A 13,759-nucleotide genomic window follows, 5' to 3' on the forward strand; every position below is an offset into this window, starting at 1 on the left:
CTCTGACATTGTGGCTAACCTAGTAACTCTAAATCGAAGGCTATTCTGGACTACCTAGCTAAGTTCTGGACCAGCCAGGTTTACATAGAAAAATTGTCTGGAAAAACAAACCAAGCCAAGGATGCTGGAGAAATAGTTCAGTGGCTAAAACCACTTGCTGTTCTTCCAGAGGATTTGGACCGGATTTTGGTTCATAGCACCCACAAGAGGGCCATAACTATTTGTAATTTCAGTTTCTGCACATCCAACATCCTCTTTTGGGATCCATATAAACACACACAAACACACACACACACACACACACACACACACACACACACACCTCTTTCCCTTCCCACTTCCCTCTTCGATAATAAATCTTTAAAACAACAAAAGCAGTCCGAAACAACTTTCCACATGTGTTGTGGAGGATGGAACCCAGATCCTTATTTTTATGCTGTGTGGTTATTCTACCATTTTTATCATCCCAGTCGGTAACAAAAATCCAGACATACAAGCTAGATACAGTGGTGCACACTTTTAATCCCAGCATTCAGGAGGCAGAAGCAAGGTCACTCTGGTCTACAGAGTGAGTTCTAGGACAGCTAAGGATATATAGAGAGACCCTGTCTCAAAACAGAAAAAAAAAAAAAATCAAACAGTATATGCTGGTTAACAGGCGAAGAAGGATGTGGGTAGTTTTATCTCAGAGCTTCCTGTTTCCCAGGTTTTTCCCTCTATATTTATGGTATTCTGATGCTCTCAGAGGCCAGAAGAGGGTGTCAGAGCCCCTGAAGCTGAAGTCAGAGGGTTGTAAAATTTCTGATGTGGGTGCTAGGAACCAAACTTGTCTTAACTGCTGAGCTCGCCCTCCAGTCCCCGGAAAGAGTATTCTCTATCTCTGTGTGGTCTTTTGTTGTTCTCTGTGGTCTACAGCAGGTCTGTAAGATTCCAGGGATCCTCCCGGGTCCCATCAAGCTGCATCAGGATTATAGACATGCACTCCCACATCTGGCTACATCATTACTTTTGCCTACTGACCATCTACTCAGTCCTGCTTGTTTAATCTTTGAGAGAGTTTCTACTGTGCTGCCAAGGCTGGCGTTGAGCCTGAAGTTCTGCTCTGCTTCCCAAGTCCTGTTAATCCATGTATGCTTCACTGTGGGTGGCTCAGAGGTGGTTCAGTACTGGGAGGGGTCATGAGTATGGCCCTATCAGAATTAAACCAGGGATGCTTACATCCCCATTCCTGCCAAAGGTGACAGAGGAAAGCAGCATGTGGCAGTGTTCTTGGGAAAGAAACTGCTACGTTTTACTAAAAATTCTCAACTATCACCAAGGAACCAAGGAACATGTGAATTTTCTGCTTTATGCATCTGTGCTGGAAGAGGACAGAGCAGGCATCGGAAATCCTGGAACTAACCAGAGTTGAACAGAAATGAGCTACCATGTGGGTGTTGGGTATTGAACTCAGATCCTCTGAAAGATGTGTGTGTTCTTAATCACTAAGGCAACACACACACACACACTAAGGCAACACACACACACACACACACACACCCCGTGAGGTCTGGGATCTAACCTCAAGTCCTTTTGTTTGTAAGGCAAGCACCTTACCCACTAAAGTCATCTCCCTGGCCCTAATGGTTGCCTCCAGCAAATAAGGTTTTGCAGGCCTGTGGCACAGGTCAGCAGACAAGCTGTAAACAGAAGGGAGGGTCAGGAGGACCCTAATCCACACCCACTCAGACATGACCTGGGAAAGCTGGCAGTCTTGAGGAGACACAACTTTCAGAAGAACTGCCTGGGGTGAGTGTAGTGGGGAATGGCTCTGAGGCTGCTCAGGCCATTGCAGCCCTGTGCCATCTCCTACCCTGCTGCACCTTCAGCAGAGCATAAGGCAGCCGACGCCTGTTCACAGCACTCTTAACTGGCAGTGGAAAATGCTGGGGACTTTATTGAAAAACAGCAATAAATAACACTGTGATAAAAACAGTTCAGAAGTTGACTGCACAGACTGTTATATAATCGGGAGGGTCACAAACGATTAACAGAAAAACAGAACAACCAACTGTCCAGATGAATTAAAAGCAGAAAGCAAATATAAAAGCCTCTCCCACATCAGCTACACAATAAATACGCACATGTGTGCCTGAGCCCTGTGGCTTCTTAGTTCACTGAAGTCAGTCAGGAGGCTAGCAAGACAGCTGAGTGGAGAACTAGGTCCACTCTTACAACAGTTACAAATAAATGTAAGACAGTTTATACAAGAAAAATAAGGCCTTTATTGGAGTTGCAGGCTGCCTGCTCCGCTGAAGTCTCTTGCTTTCACCTGCTCTGCCCCAGCCAGGAAATGAGCACCTGCCCCATGATTGGTCCTTGATGAGTGTGGAGGGAGGGAGATGGCTTCGAGGCTCCATCAGCTGCTCAGTCTGCAGGTGAGGCCACCCTGCCCCTGTAGAGTGCTGTTACCAGCTCAGGGCCCTGCTCAGCCTCTGGAGACAATCCACCCATGTCCAGAGCAGGGCTAGGGATGTGGTTGGGGTAAGGGCTGTTCACAGAGTCCTGACCATCAGTCTCAAGTCTAATGGAAGCTGAGATTTTGTCTAGAAAAAGTATGGTTAAGGTCAGTCATTAAAATATGACAGAAAACATCTGGAAATAAAGTCTGCTTCTTTCAGAATGATTGTTACAGAGCTGGGTAGAGGAGAATGCACATGGCTTGTATCATGATGACTTTATAAACGTAGCAAAATCCTTTCCTCTGTCGGGTTCATCATTAAAAAATTAAACAGGAATAATTACAGTAAATGCATAATTTACAAAAGCCCTATATTTGCTCAGATTTATACACAAGCATTACAGTACATTCCTTTAAAAGACTAAAATTAGGTATAAGAACATGAGTTGACTCAAAAGGATATTTATAGCCTGGATATACATGAAAGAGTAAGTAACTATATAAATGAGGAGGCATAAGTTTACATAAATATAAGAAACAGTCAATTCTAAAATATTTTCTCTATGGTATTTATGATTTTTTTCTTCACTAGTTTAAAAACTCTGTAATAAAATATCTTGGGTCCACATAGCAAAAGTTGCCAGACGAGCTCTACACCGTCCGTGCCTCAGCGACGTCATCTGTAGAAGTAGTGTGGGTAAACTGCAAGTAAGCAAAGACACTTCCTCTCAGCACAGACTGCCAACACAGGGCCACCCCATAGCCACCTGTCACCTAGACCCAGTCCCCAAGCATATGTCTACAGATATTAATTAAAAGAAGCAGAAAACAAAAACAAACAAAACCCATCAGGATAGCAGTCCTGGAAAAGAGGGGGCTTAGGAGCAAAGAGAGATGAGGGAGGCCTGGGCCTGGAAGAGTCACCCTTAGCTATATGCCTAAACAGCAGCTCTCTAGACCGAGGGCCGTGGTATCATACCACCAGCCACCAAATAGCACAGGAGGAACCACACATGGGGATCTGTACTTGAGCGGCTCAAAGAGTCACACCAGTGTAGAGGACTGTTCTCGTCCCTGCACCTTCCATGACATCAACCAACACCTAGGGCTGGATAAATACAGACTTTTAGAAAGTCTGGAGAGATGGCTCAACAGTTAAGAGCACTGACTGCTCTTCCAGAGGTCCTAAGTTCAATTCCCAGCAACCACATGGTGGCTCACAACCGTCTGTAATGGGATCCGATGCCCTCTTCTGGTATGTCTGAAGAGAGTGACAGGGTACTTGTGTACGTTAAATAAATAAACAAACAAACAAATAAATAGATAAATAAATCCATCTAAAACAAACAAACAAAATAAAACAAAAAACCACTGCCTGCTCCTGCAGAGGACCAGAGTTCCATTCCCAGCACCCACACCAGGCTGCCCAAAGCTGTACATAACTAGCTAACTAGGCTCTAGGGGATCTGACACCCTCATTTGTACTCTTCTAGCACCTGCACTCACACATACACATACCCACTCACACACAGATACACACAAGGAGAAAAAACAAGGTTTTTACCCTCTGTGGCCACTGTCCACCACCTGTTGCACCAAGTGTCAGGAGAACTGTATTCTTTCAGTTCCCAAATAACTGAGATTGGCTCTCATGGTCCTAAGCTTCCAAAGCCAAGTGGACATGAACTGGCCCCCCTGGGCTGTACTGGGGGTGTCTGGAGCAGCAGCTCTCTACTCACCAGCAGGAGGCTCTAGCAGGAGTAAGTCCTGACTGTGGCAGAGTCCAACCTCTGTGCTCCGGACACACTACCTGTCTCCACAACCATGGGAGGAAGCATGCAAACACAGCGTGCAGTTAGTGTTAAATATCACACATGGGAACAAAAAAAGACATTCCACCACTAACAGGACTTCCGGAGTGATAGACTGCTGTGGGGAAAGAGCCAGGCAAGAACACCATGGTGGCCCAGAAGCTCCCTGAAAGCCTGGAAACTGGCAGCTAACTCAGAAGCAACAATAAGCAAGTGTCACAAACACCATCTCAGGCGTCCATGTAAATGACAACTATGAAAGGGACCACCATGTTTCTCCTGACACTGCACCACAGACTTTACACAAGTATACTACATCTCCAAGCATCATCCATAGATAAATCCCAGCCCCAAGAGGGACTCTGGAAAGGCTGAGGTTACACTCCTAAGGTGGAGGGCTCCAGGAAATGGGGCAGAGGTGAAAGGCAGGATGACCAGGACAATGGCTAAGTCTTAGGAAACCTTGGAAACCACTGAGATGCTGGTTGTCATAAGCAGCCAGCATGACTTAAGAAACAGAATGGGCCTGTGTACAGGAGAATGCTAAGTTCCCACAGCCACACTCTCAGAGCCACTGGGACAGCTGGCTTAGAGGAAGGAATGCCTGCCATCAACCCTGCTTTCCTCCCTCAGATGAAGTTCTCAGTACAGCTGGTGGCCAGCAGATGCCTTCTCAAGTGAGAGTAGAGGAAGCCACCTCCATACCCTAGACTCCTACGCCTCTTTCTAGGCTGCTTTCTCTCTAACCTCCCATTCTTAGAGCACTAGTGCTTGACTGAAGAAGTGTGGCTCATAACAAGGAAAGCCTGCATGCTCCCATTCAGCCTGAACTAGGCTGGCACAGGAGGCTCACACTGGCTCTTACAAAGTTGTTCTGAGCAGACAAACTGGACCTTCCCCTGAAACACAATACTGAACCATCGCCAAAGCAGTCAGAGCTTTCTACCTGATGTGCTTCCCAGGAGTCCAGCCCAGGGAAGCTTTGCCCTGTGCATGTCTCTGGTTTGTGAAGTGAGATCAAGAATCCCAAAAGAACATGGCCGGGTGTGGTGGCACACACCTTTGATCCCAGCACTCAGGAGGCAGAGGCAGTCGGATTTCTGAGTTTGAGGCCAGCCTGGTCTACAGAGTGAGTTCCAGGACAGCCAGGGCTACACAGAGAAACCCTGTCTCGAAAAACTTAAAAAAAAAAAAAAAAAAACCAACAACATGGCTAATCCATCACCCACATTGGCAAAGAGGAGCTTGCCTGTTAGGACTCTTAACAGGTTTGGCTGCTTCCAGTATGTGGCTGTCAGTTATTAAAACCTCCTTAGGAACACAAAGCACAGCCAGAAGGCTTACTCAAGAACATGCCTGCTCAGAGTCATGTGCCTTTTAGCAACAAAGTTCAAGGCAAACCTCTGACTTCTGTCCTGTCAGAAGTCTGGAGTCCTCTCTGACAGCTGTGCCCCACCATCTCTGGCTGAGGCCCACTTAGTTTCAGCCTATCTTCCCTGTCCTATTAACAGGGACATATGACTAACACTGTGGAAAGAGGTGGAAACTGTATTATTTACAATTTGCTTGGGCCAGCTGTTGTAGCTTATGCCTATAATTGCAGCATTCACAAAGCTGAGAAAGGAAGCTTACTGTGACTATGAAGACAACCTAGGCTACTATAGTAAGACCCTGTCTTAGGAGCGAGCTGTGGTCAGGGCTTTGGCATGCAACATAGAACAGGCACATTTGTGCTGCCTGTCAGGTCTGTCCAATCTCACAGTATGGGCTCTACCCAGTCCCAAGAACAGGCAGTATTAAGCCTAAGGAAAATAGGTTAAGACTCAATCAAACAAAGATTCTCTTAGTTTCTGTTACTTTGGTGGTTAATTGTGACGATCCAATGTTAGGGTTAGCTGAACAACCTAAGCATGCAGCTGCACTCCAGGCCCTGGGAGCAGCCAGTGTACACTCCCCACACATGGGGTGGCAGGGCCCACCACATACCGTCCATCTGAACCTTCTTTGGCTGCATAGAGGGAGATGACATTGAGGAGGTGACCCGGAAGTTGGCAGGCAACGTCTCTGCAGAGCCAGAGGCCAAGCCACGAATGTCCTTTGGTCTGAACTTCTTCCTCCAGGAAGGCGCCCTCCTGAAGCTTTTGTCATCATCCTAGCAAACCAAGGAGACCAGTGCCAACTAACAGTGATCATTCTTGCTGGACGGTAGTGTTGTGTGCTTTACATCCCAGCATTCAGGAGGCAAAGGCAGGTAAATCTCTGTGAGTTCAAGGCCAGCCTCGTCTTATAGAGGGAGTTCCAGGACAGCCAGAGCTACCCAGAGAAACCCTACCTTGAAACAAGCAAAACAAAACAAAAACCATTCTTTTCTGGGCTGGGCATGACAACCAGTTTCAATGCAATTAGCTCTCTCAACACCAGCATCTGTGTACATATATATTTGAATTTGTGTCCACACTCCTAAAGTAGCATTTCCTACATGGTTCTAAATATGTTGAAATGGGGCCCACTCATCACCCATGAACACATGTGTGGCTGAGCTGAGCTTTGGTGATACCAGAAAAACAAGCAGACCAAACAGAGCAATGCCGTCAGGCTGAGCATCCACTTACCTCATCAAACCTCCGATCAGTCCCCGTGATCAAAAGGTTGTTGAATTCTCTTTCCAAGACAGCTCGAGCCTAAAACAGTGAAAAAGTCACCAAAGCTTCCATCAATTACTAAGAAGGATGCTGGCATATCCCACTGCCAGGGACACCCTGACCCATGATAGAATCCAAAAATCACATCTAATCTGTGGGTGGGCTTGAGGGGAGAGGAGCCATAGTAAGTGCTATGCAGATGGCTGGGAGTATGAGCTAATGGTGCTCTGTGGCGAAATGGAAATTTCACATTTTCCAATATGCTCATGAAGCAAAGAAAGTTAAGTAAAGCAATTACCACAAAAGTAAAACTAATAAAGCTTTCATGTAGTGCGCTGAAACAGAAAGCAGATGAGTGTAGCGTTAGCCTCTGTTGACTGACTATGGAGCTACACAAAGTTCTCACTAGCTATGCAATGTTAAGCTTTCCCTCAACTGGAGGGGGTAAGTGAGCATGTGCAATCAGGACTTCGGCCAGTTTCTCTGGGCAGGGTTCGGGACTGAGAGCTCTGGGGTCACCTGCGTATTCTGTGTTGGAATCTGTAACAAGAGTGCCAGGGCACTGAAATCGAAAGTCTCGTCCAAAGCCAGAAGTGCACCGTGAACACCGCTCTCTATTAGGTTGTTGGCATACTCTTTAAGGCCAATCGACAGGATCCAGCGAATCACCCGGTCATTGCTCCACACAAGCACATCTGCAAGAGAGTAGAGAAGCATATGGTAGCCTCATAAACGCTCCACTCACAATACCCTGCAGCACAGGAGAGAAGGTTCCTGGTAAAAACCCTGACCTTGTGCTCCTGAAACAGACCCAAGCCCCCAGGTCCCAGCATCACAGATAGCACAACCCTCATAGAGGAATTCTAGCCACGCCACTCTAAGAACCCACTGGAACTACTTCAGGGAACCCAGGGAAAGGGACAGGACTCATTCCACTTCCGGGAATAGAATGAAGTGACAGCCTACAAACCTGAGAACCAAAGCAAGATTCTTCCCATCCCAGACAGAGCCACCTGCACAGCCACACTTGCTCAGCCTGCATGTTCCAGGCAGCCACCCATGGAAGGCAGTTTGCTCGGATGCTGAGCACCCCCACTCCCTCCTCCACGAGAAATGTGCAATGACCCAGGGAACCAGGGCGGTGCTGAGGAAGCTCCTGTCAGCTCTCCAGCCCGTGGTCCTCAGTCTTCCAGGGACTCTTCTGTATAGCCAATGTATCTTGCTTCAAACTTTTGCTCAAGGTGAACCTTTTTATTCTAATTTACTTTATGACGTGCCTTAGTTAGGGTTACTATTGCTGTGGTGACCATGATCAAAAGCAACCTGGGAGGAAAGGGTTTATTTCACTCAGAGTTCCACTTAACAGTTCATGATCAAAAACACTGAGGGAGCCAGGCAGTGGCGCTGCACGCCTTTAATCCCAGCACTTGGGAGGCAGAGGCAGGCGGATTTCTGAGTTTGAAGCCAGCCTGGTCTACAGAGTGAGTTCCAGGACAGCCAAGGCTACACAGAGAAACCCTGTCTCGAAAACAAAAACAAAAACAAAAAAAAGCAGTGAGGGCAGAAACTCATACAGGGTAGGAACCTGGAAGCAGGAGCTGAGACAGAGGCCATGAAGGAACCCTGCTTACTGGCTTGCTCCCATGGTTTACTGAGTCTGCTTTCTTATAGAATCCAGTACTACCAAAATGGGCTGCCCACCCCCACCCTCATTCAATCCTAACTAAGAAAATGCTCTACATGTTTTCCTATGGCTAGATCTTATCGGAACATTTTCTCAACTGAGGCCCCCTGCTTTCTAATGACTCTAGATTGTGTCAAGTTGACATGAAACTAGCCAGCATATGATGCAAATATCTTCAATGTATTTCTCATTTATTTTCTTAAGACTGGGTCTCACTTTGGAGCCTCAGTTGGCCTTGAACTAACATGGTCCTTCTGCCTTAGCTTCCAGAGTGCTGGGATCACAGACATATGTCACCATGCCCAGTACTCACAAAGAAACTAAAAGACATTCTCTAGCACAGAGGCTCTGGAGGCCACACCTTGTAACAGGTATAGTATTCCATTAGCACTAATGGTGAGCTAAGAATAGTCAGTCTAAAAATATGCCCAATCACTTCCAAAGACAGTTCCTGTCAAATGCAGGAAGGCAGAGAGCCACAGAAAATAGTGCAGCAGATTCAACATTCTGACCCCAGATGCTGCTCTGAAAAAGAGGCCATTCCCAAGACTCAGGCAACAGCATGGGACAAATTGACCTTCAGATGTGCAGTTTGTTTCCATTTTTCTCTTTTTTGTTGTTGTTGCTGTTGTTGTTGGAGACAGGATTTCTGTGTAGCCTTGATTGTCCTGGAATTTACTCTACAGACCAGGCTGGCCTCAAATACATACAGATCCTCCTGCCTCTGCTTACTCAGGAGTGCTGGGATTAAAGGTGTGCACCACCACTGCCTGGACACATCTCGTCTTTTTCATATTTTGTTTTTCTTATTAAAAACATTTCTAGGGCTGCGGTGAGCCGAAAGAGATTAAGTGACAGAGACTAAAACATCGAGTGTCCACTCAGTTCAGAACCACTGCTAAAATCATCAATGACTTCCTGACTTCTGACGTCTCTTCAAGCAAGTAACTGTCTCCATCACTGCTGCTGCGGCAGGGAAGAAGGCCCTGCAGCCGGTTCTGCTTCTGTATGTCCTCCTGTCCATGCTGCTATCCTCCAAGAGCAGGCTGAGGGGAGCCTTGGGGCCGCCTACCTTTCCTGTGGGATCAAGACCCTTGAATACCCTCAACCATGCATTTCATACTTATCCCAGAGAGTATGCAGCAGACTCATCACTGTTCTGCATTTGGAAATATGTTGATATTTACACAGGACGCACATAACCAAAGGATAACACACTAATTTCACAGGGAAAGTACCAGTACTGATGACTGTACAGGCAAGCTCTCTATCACTCCTTTCCATCTTCCTCAGGTTAGGCCAGTGCCTCCACCTAAGCCCTCCAGGATTCTTCCTAGTGCTGCTCAGCAGATGCTCCACCCTACTGAAGCTGGAGCACGAGCAGCAGAAGCCAGACCATTGCCCAGGTAGGGAACTCACCTCTTGTCTCATTCTGACTCTCTTCTCTTTTTCTTTCCAGTTCTTTTCGGTCATAATTTAGCCTTCTCAGGCACATAATTCCACACTGGAAACTGTTTCTGTTTACAAAGACACAACAAAAAGATATTATGTGGAGCTAGCAACAGGGCAAGGCTCAGGCAGAGAAAAGCATGGCGAGTGAGCACTTGCCTGTGGAAGCTGTCGACCATCTTCAGCTGCCCTCGCAAGTCTTTCTTGGTCAAGTGGTCCAGCATCCGGGCATCTACAAGGCACTCCATAAAGTAGCTGCGGTACTGCGGCAGGCCCAGGCTGGGCAGCCACTCATTGCCGATCCACTCGTGGTTCATGTCCCCATATGCTAGAGTCTGCTTTTAGTAAGAGGGTGACGTTAGTTATGGACACATTTTCTGAAGACTAAACTAATGACAGCACTGGACTTGGTAACTCTTGGGCAATCAATCTCCCATCCCCATCACTTAAGAGTTAGTGAGACTTCAGACGAAAGGAGTCATTAGAAGTCATAACCTATCTAAACAAGCCACAAGGAAACCACAGCCAACTTGCAGCGCCCCTTCTGAAGAGCTGTTAATATAACAACTAAGAATGACCACGACTCATGAACAAGTTTGAAGGGCAGGTTCAACTTGACTCATTAAAATGATCTCTGACTGGTTTTGACTTCGGTTTTAACACTTTTTCATAAATGTCTATTTAAAAACCAGTAAAAGTTGATTAGAAAAAATTTTAAGAGACAAACCAATAGCTAACAGGATTCAGTGAAGAAAAAGACAAATGCACAACTAGAAACAAGCCATAAATACTCCTTCCATCCAAAGCACAAAGGAGAGGAGTGCTATAAAGCAGCTTTTCCTTGAAAAGACTCAGCACGGTACAGATTGAAGCAACAATTACCAATTAACTTCATCTATTTAGGTTTTCCAGAATTCTCTACCTGACACCAGAAAACTTCCTTTCTTTTCTTGAGAGGGGACAACCATACTGCCCAAGACAGGATGCAAAGCCTCACACTCCATCCCACCAGCCCATGTGGTCCTGGAGGCCACCATCTCAAGGTTGGCACATCATAGTCAACTTTCTGGGCTGCTCAACCTCCCAAGTCGTGGATGATGGTTGCACAGCCCCATAACACATCCAGATGTGTTTGGCGTGGTGTGGTGCAGACTGAACCAGGCCTCATGTACAACTTGGCCACAGAGTGATGACTCCCCAGCTCTCAATATGCTTAGAAGCGACACTGCACAGTATTTTCTGACTCAAAAAAATGAACCAGAATCTGTAATTCCAGTACTTATGAGGCTGAGGTCTGAGGACTGCTGCAAGTTGAAGGTTGACTTGGGATACAGGGCAAGATCCAGTAAAGATAGGTGGAAAAGATGGGAGAAAAAAGAAACCAGCAATTGGCCAAATACAGGGTCACATATCCATAGTTCCTCCAACTATTCAATAGGCCAAGATGGGAAGCTGAAAGTCAGAGACTAGCCTGAGTAACACTGCAAGACTTTGTCTCAAAGGGATAAATAATGGCTAGAAACATCTAAATACCTTCCAAACATTTGTAAACACTTCCAAAATAATAGTGCAAGAATCTATAATGTCATCAAGTCAATCAACAACATACTAAAATACCTGATGCTGAGAGGCTTGTTGTCATGGGAACATAATCTGGGAAATTTTGTATATCAAGAAACTGGAAAAGCATAATACTAAAAAAGACCCAGAAACACCATGTGAAAGGCTCCCCCATTCACTGTGGAGAATTCAGCATTCTGGGAATGGGTGAATCTACCTCCAAGCAGCACAGAGCACCTGCGGAGGGGAAGAACTGAATGCTTACCCACAAGAAGTGCAGCTGTGCCCTCAGTAACTCCCAGCACTGAACCACCAGCACAAGGCAACAAGACACACAAAACCATCGAGCAGGGAAGGAAGTCAGTCAGCCCTGTCATTCACAAAGGACAGGACCAACTGAGACAGGAAGCTGCACAACAGCCCCCAGGCCAAGACCCGGGTGGTGCTAAGCAGTATGAACAGGGACCCATTTCTATAGACTAAGAACCAACTGGAAACCTAGGTTAAAAACATCACTTCTAGTGACTAAACAGGTCTGTCCTGTGGAAATGAGCACACTGCAGGCAAAGAGAGCAGGTGACTTGATGCTGGGAAATAGAAACAGCCTCCCTCCACTGCTCACCTGCTCCAGCCAAGGCACAAAGACACTCTACTAAAAGAACTATTCTATTACTGTCCCTAAGCACTCTAGATCATCACAAGATGTCACTGTCTATCAGCACTGGGACCCTTAGCTATTTTCTGGCCTGGGTCTGCATTCTTGGAAGGGCAGAATGAAGAAGATCCTATAAAGAAAGGGCCAAATGAGGCAGCACTGTCCCATCTGCATGCTTCCCAAGCACACCAATCACTTCTTTGTGGTGGCCGTTGCAGCGAGGGCTCAGTCCAGGGAGCTCTCCTTTTCTCCTAGGATGCTGAGATAACCTAGGAAAGGGAGGCACACAGAGCCAGATGCCCTAGGACAGAGGAAAACGCTGCACAGCACAGATACAATCCAGACTAAGCAAAACTTAGGCTACAAAGTAGGATCATGGCCACACCTCTTATTAATGGTTCCTCAGTGTCCACAGTCTATCCTGTGTGGGAGAGCAGGCTGAAGTCTTTGCCTAACAGCTCAGTTGGGAAGAGAATTGCGAGCGAGTGATACAAGCCCCTTCTTTCACACTCCATTGCAAAGCATGCTGCTCACACTTCCTAGCCTGAGACAAGCATCTATTTCTACAAAGAACTAGAATCACTGTGTGTGGACATGTGAGGTGCCCTGTGATCATCAGAAAGTATCCAGCTGACCATCCTGACTGCCCATTCTGTAAGGAACTGCTAGCTAGGCTGAGTAATGGCAGGGAGAAGCAAAGTAAAGGAAGAGCAGTGGACCAGAGCCTGTATCCTTTCTGCATCACAGTGACATCGATATAGACAGAGGTAGCTGCCTGTGGTGGGGAAAACTAAGAATATTACCTGCCCAGGCCCATAGCTCAACCTCAGCAATAAAGCTGCTAAAATCCAGGGACGGAACAACTGTCATTCACCTGAGCTGCCTGAATGCGAGATGGCAAAGCACTTAGGAAGAGCTCCCTGGGTAGTAAAGAACTGGGGACTGAGAGTGCAAACACAGTGAGAGAGCTCAGTGGGCAGAGGCACTGGCCAGCAAGTCTGAAAACAGAGTTCCTCCCTGGAACCGACATGGGGAAGAGAACTGACACTCCTGCATTGTTCTTTGACCTCACTATGGCATGTGCACACAGACAGATAAACACAAATACCTAAATGTAATAAAAACGTTAGCAGGAAAATGCAAACACCCATGAGACAGGAAGAAGCCTCACCTCTTAGAATTCCCCCAGTGAGATCTTTAAATCTATTCAGTATTAGGGCAGCACTCAGTAAGACATCAACACAGAGACACAGGAAAGGCATAATGTTTCTAAGGTTTGCAAATTTTATTTCTCTACCAGGAGATCTTGAAACCTAAAGTCGTCCCAGCAGGGAATTCTGCACGCACTCTTAAAAGGTGTGGGCTCCTGTGTGAAGGACCCCACATCGACAGAAGCCTGTGCTCATGAAAAGCCACCACAAAGGCTCCTGTGAAAATGTTCAAAGTTGTCCATGAGACGCTGCCAAGCCTGCCCTGGGCTTTAACCACACAGAGCAGACTGGGGTTCTAAGAATATCC

The 13,759-nt window shown here is 46.6% G+C and overlaps 1 protein-coding gene across 25 annotated transcripts in view; it reads right to left on the reverse strand.

Annotated features, from left to right (window-relative positions):
* Nucleotides 1-1,907: 1,907 nt before the first annotated feature.
* Nucleotides 1,908-13,759, reverse strand: part of Ppfia1 (protein tyrosine phosphatase, receptor type, f polypeptide (PTPRF), interacting protein (liprin), alpha 1) — a 77,008-nt gene continuing 65,156 nt past the window's right edge. For 10 of the 25 annotated variants that reach the window (XM_030242539.1, XM_011241995.3, XM_017322223.2 and 7 more), the window contains 7 exons: nt 10,186-10,364; nt 9,997-10,094; nt 7,413-7,588; nt 6,864-6,932; nt 6,238-6,403; nt 4,180-4,250; nt 1,911-3,142 (listed from right to left, as the gene is read on the reverse strand). In XM_030242539.1, coding sequence (XP_030098399.1) covers nt 4,192-4,250; nt 6,238-6,403; nt 6,864-6,932; nt 7,413-7,588; nt 9,997-10,094; nt 10,186-10,364 — 747 coding nt within the window. In that variant the 3' untranslated portion in view covers nt 1,911-3,142; nt 4,180-4,191. Of the gene's footprint in view, nt 3,143-4,179; nt 4,251-6,237; nt 6,404-6,863; nt 6,933-7,412; nt 7,589-9,996; nt 10,095-10,185; nt 10,365-13,759 lie in introns of all 25 variants that reach the window. The other 15 variants (XM_006508610.3, XM_017322222.2, XM_006508609.4 and 12 more) reach the window with 5 other exon arrangements.

Source organism: Mus musculus, chromosome 7 (assembly GCF_000001635.26).
Source record: "Mus musculus strain C57BL/6J chromosome 7, GRCm38.p6 C57BL/6J".
NCBI lineage: Eukaryota > Metazoa > Chordata > Mammalia > Rodentia > Muridae > Mus > Mus musculus.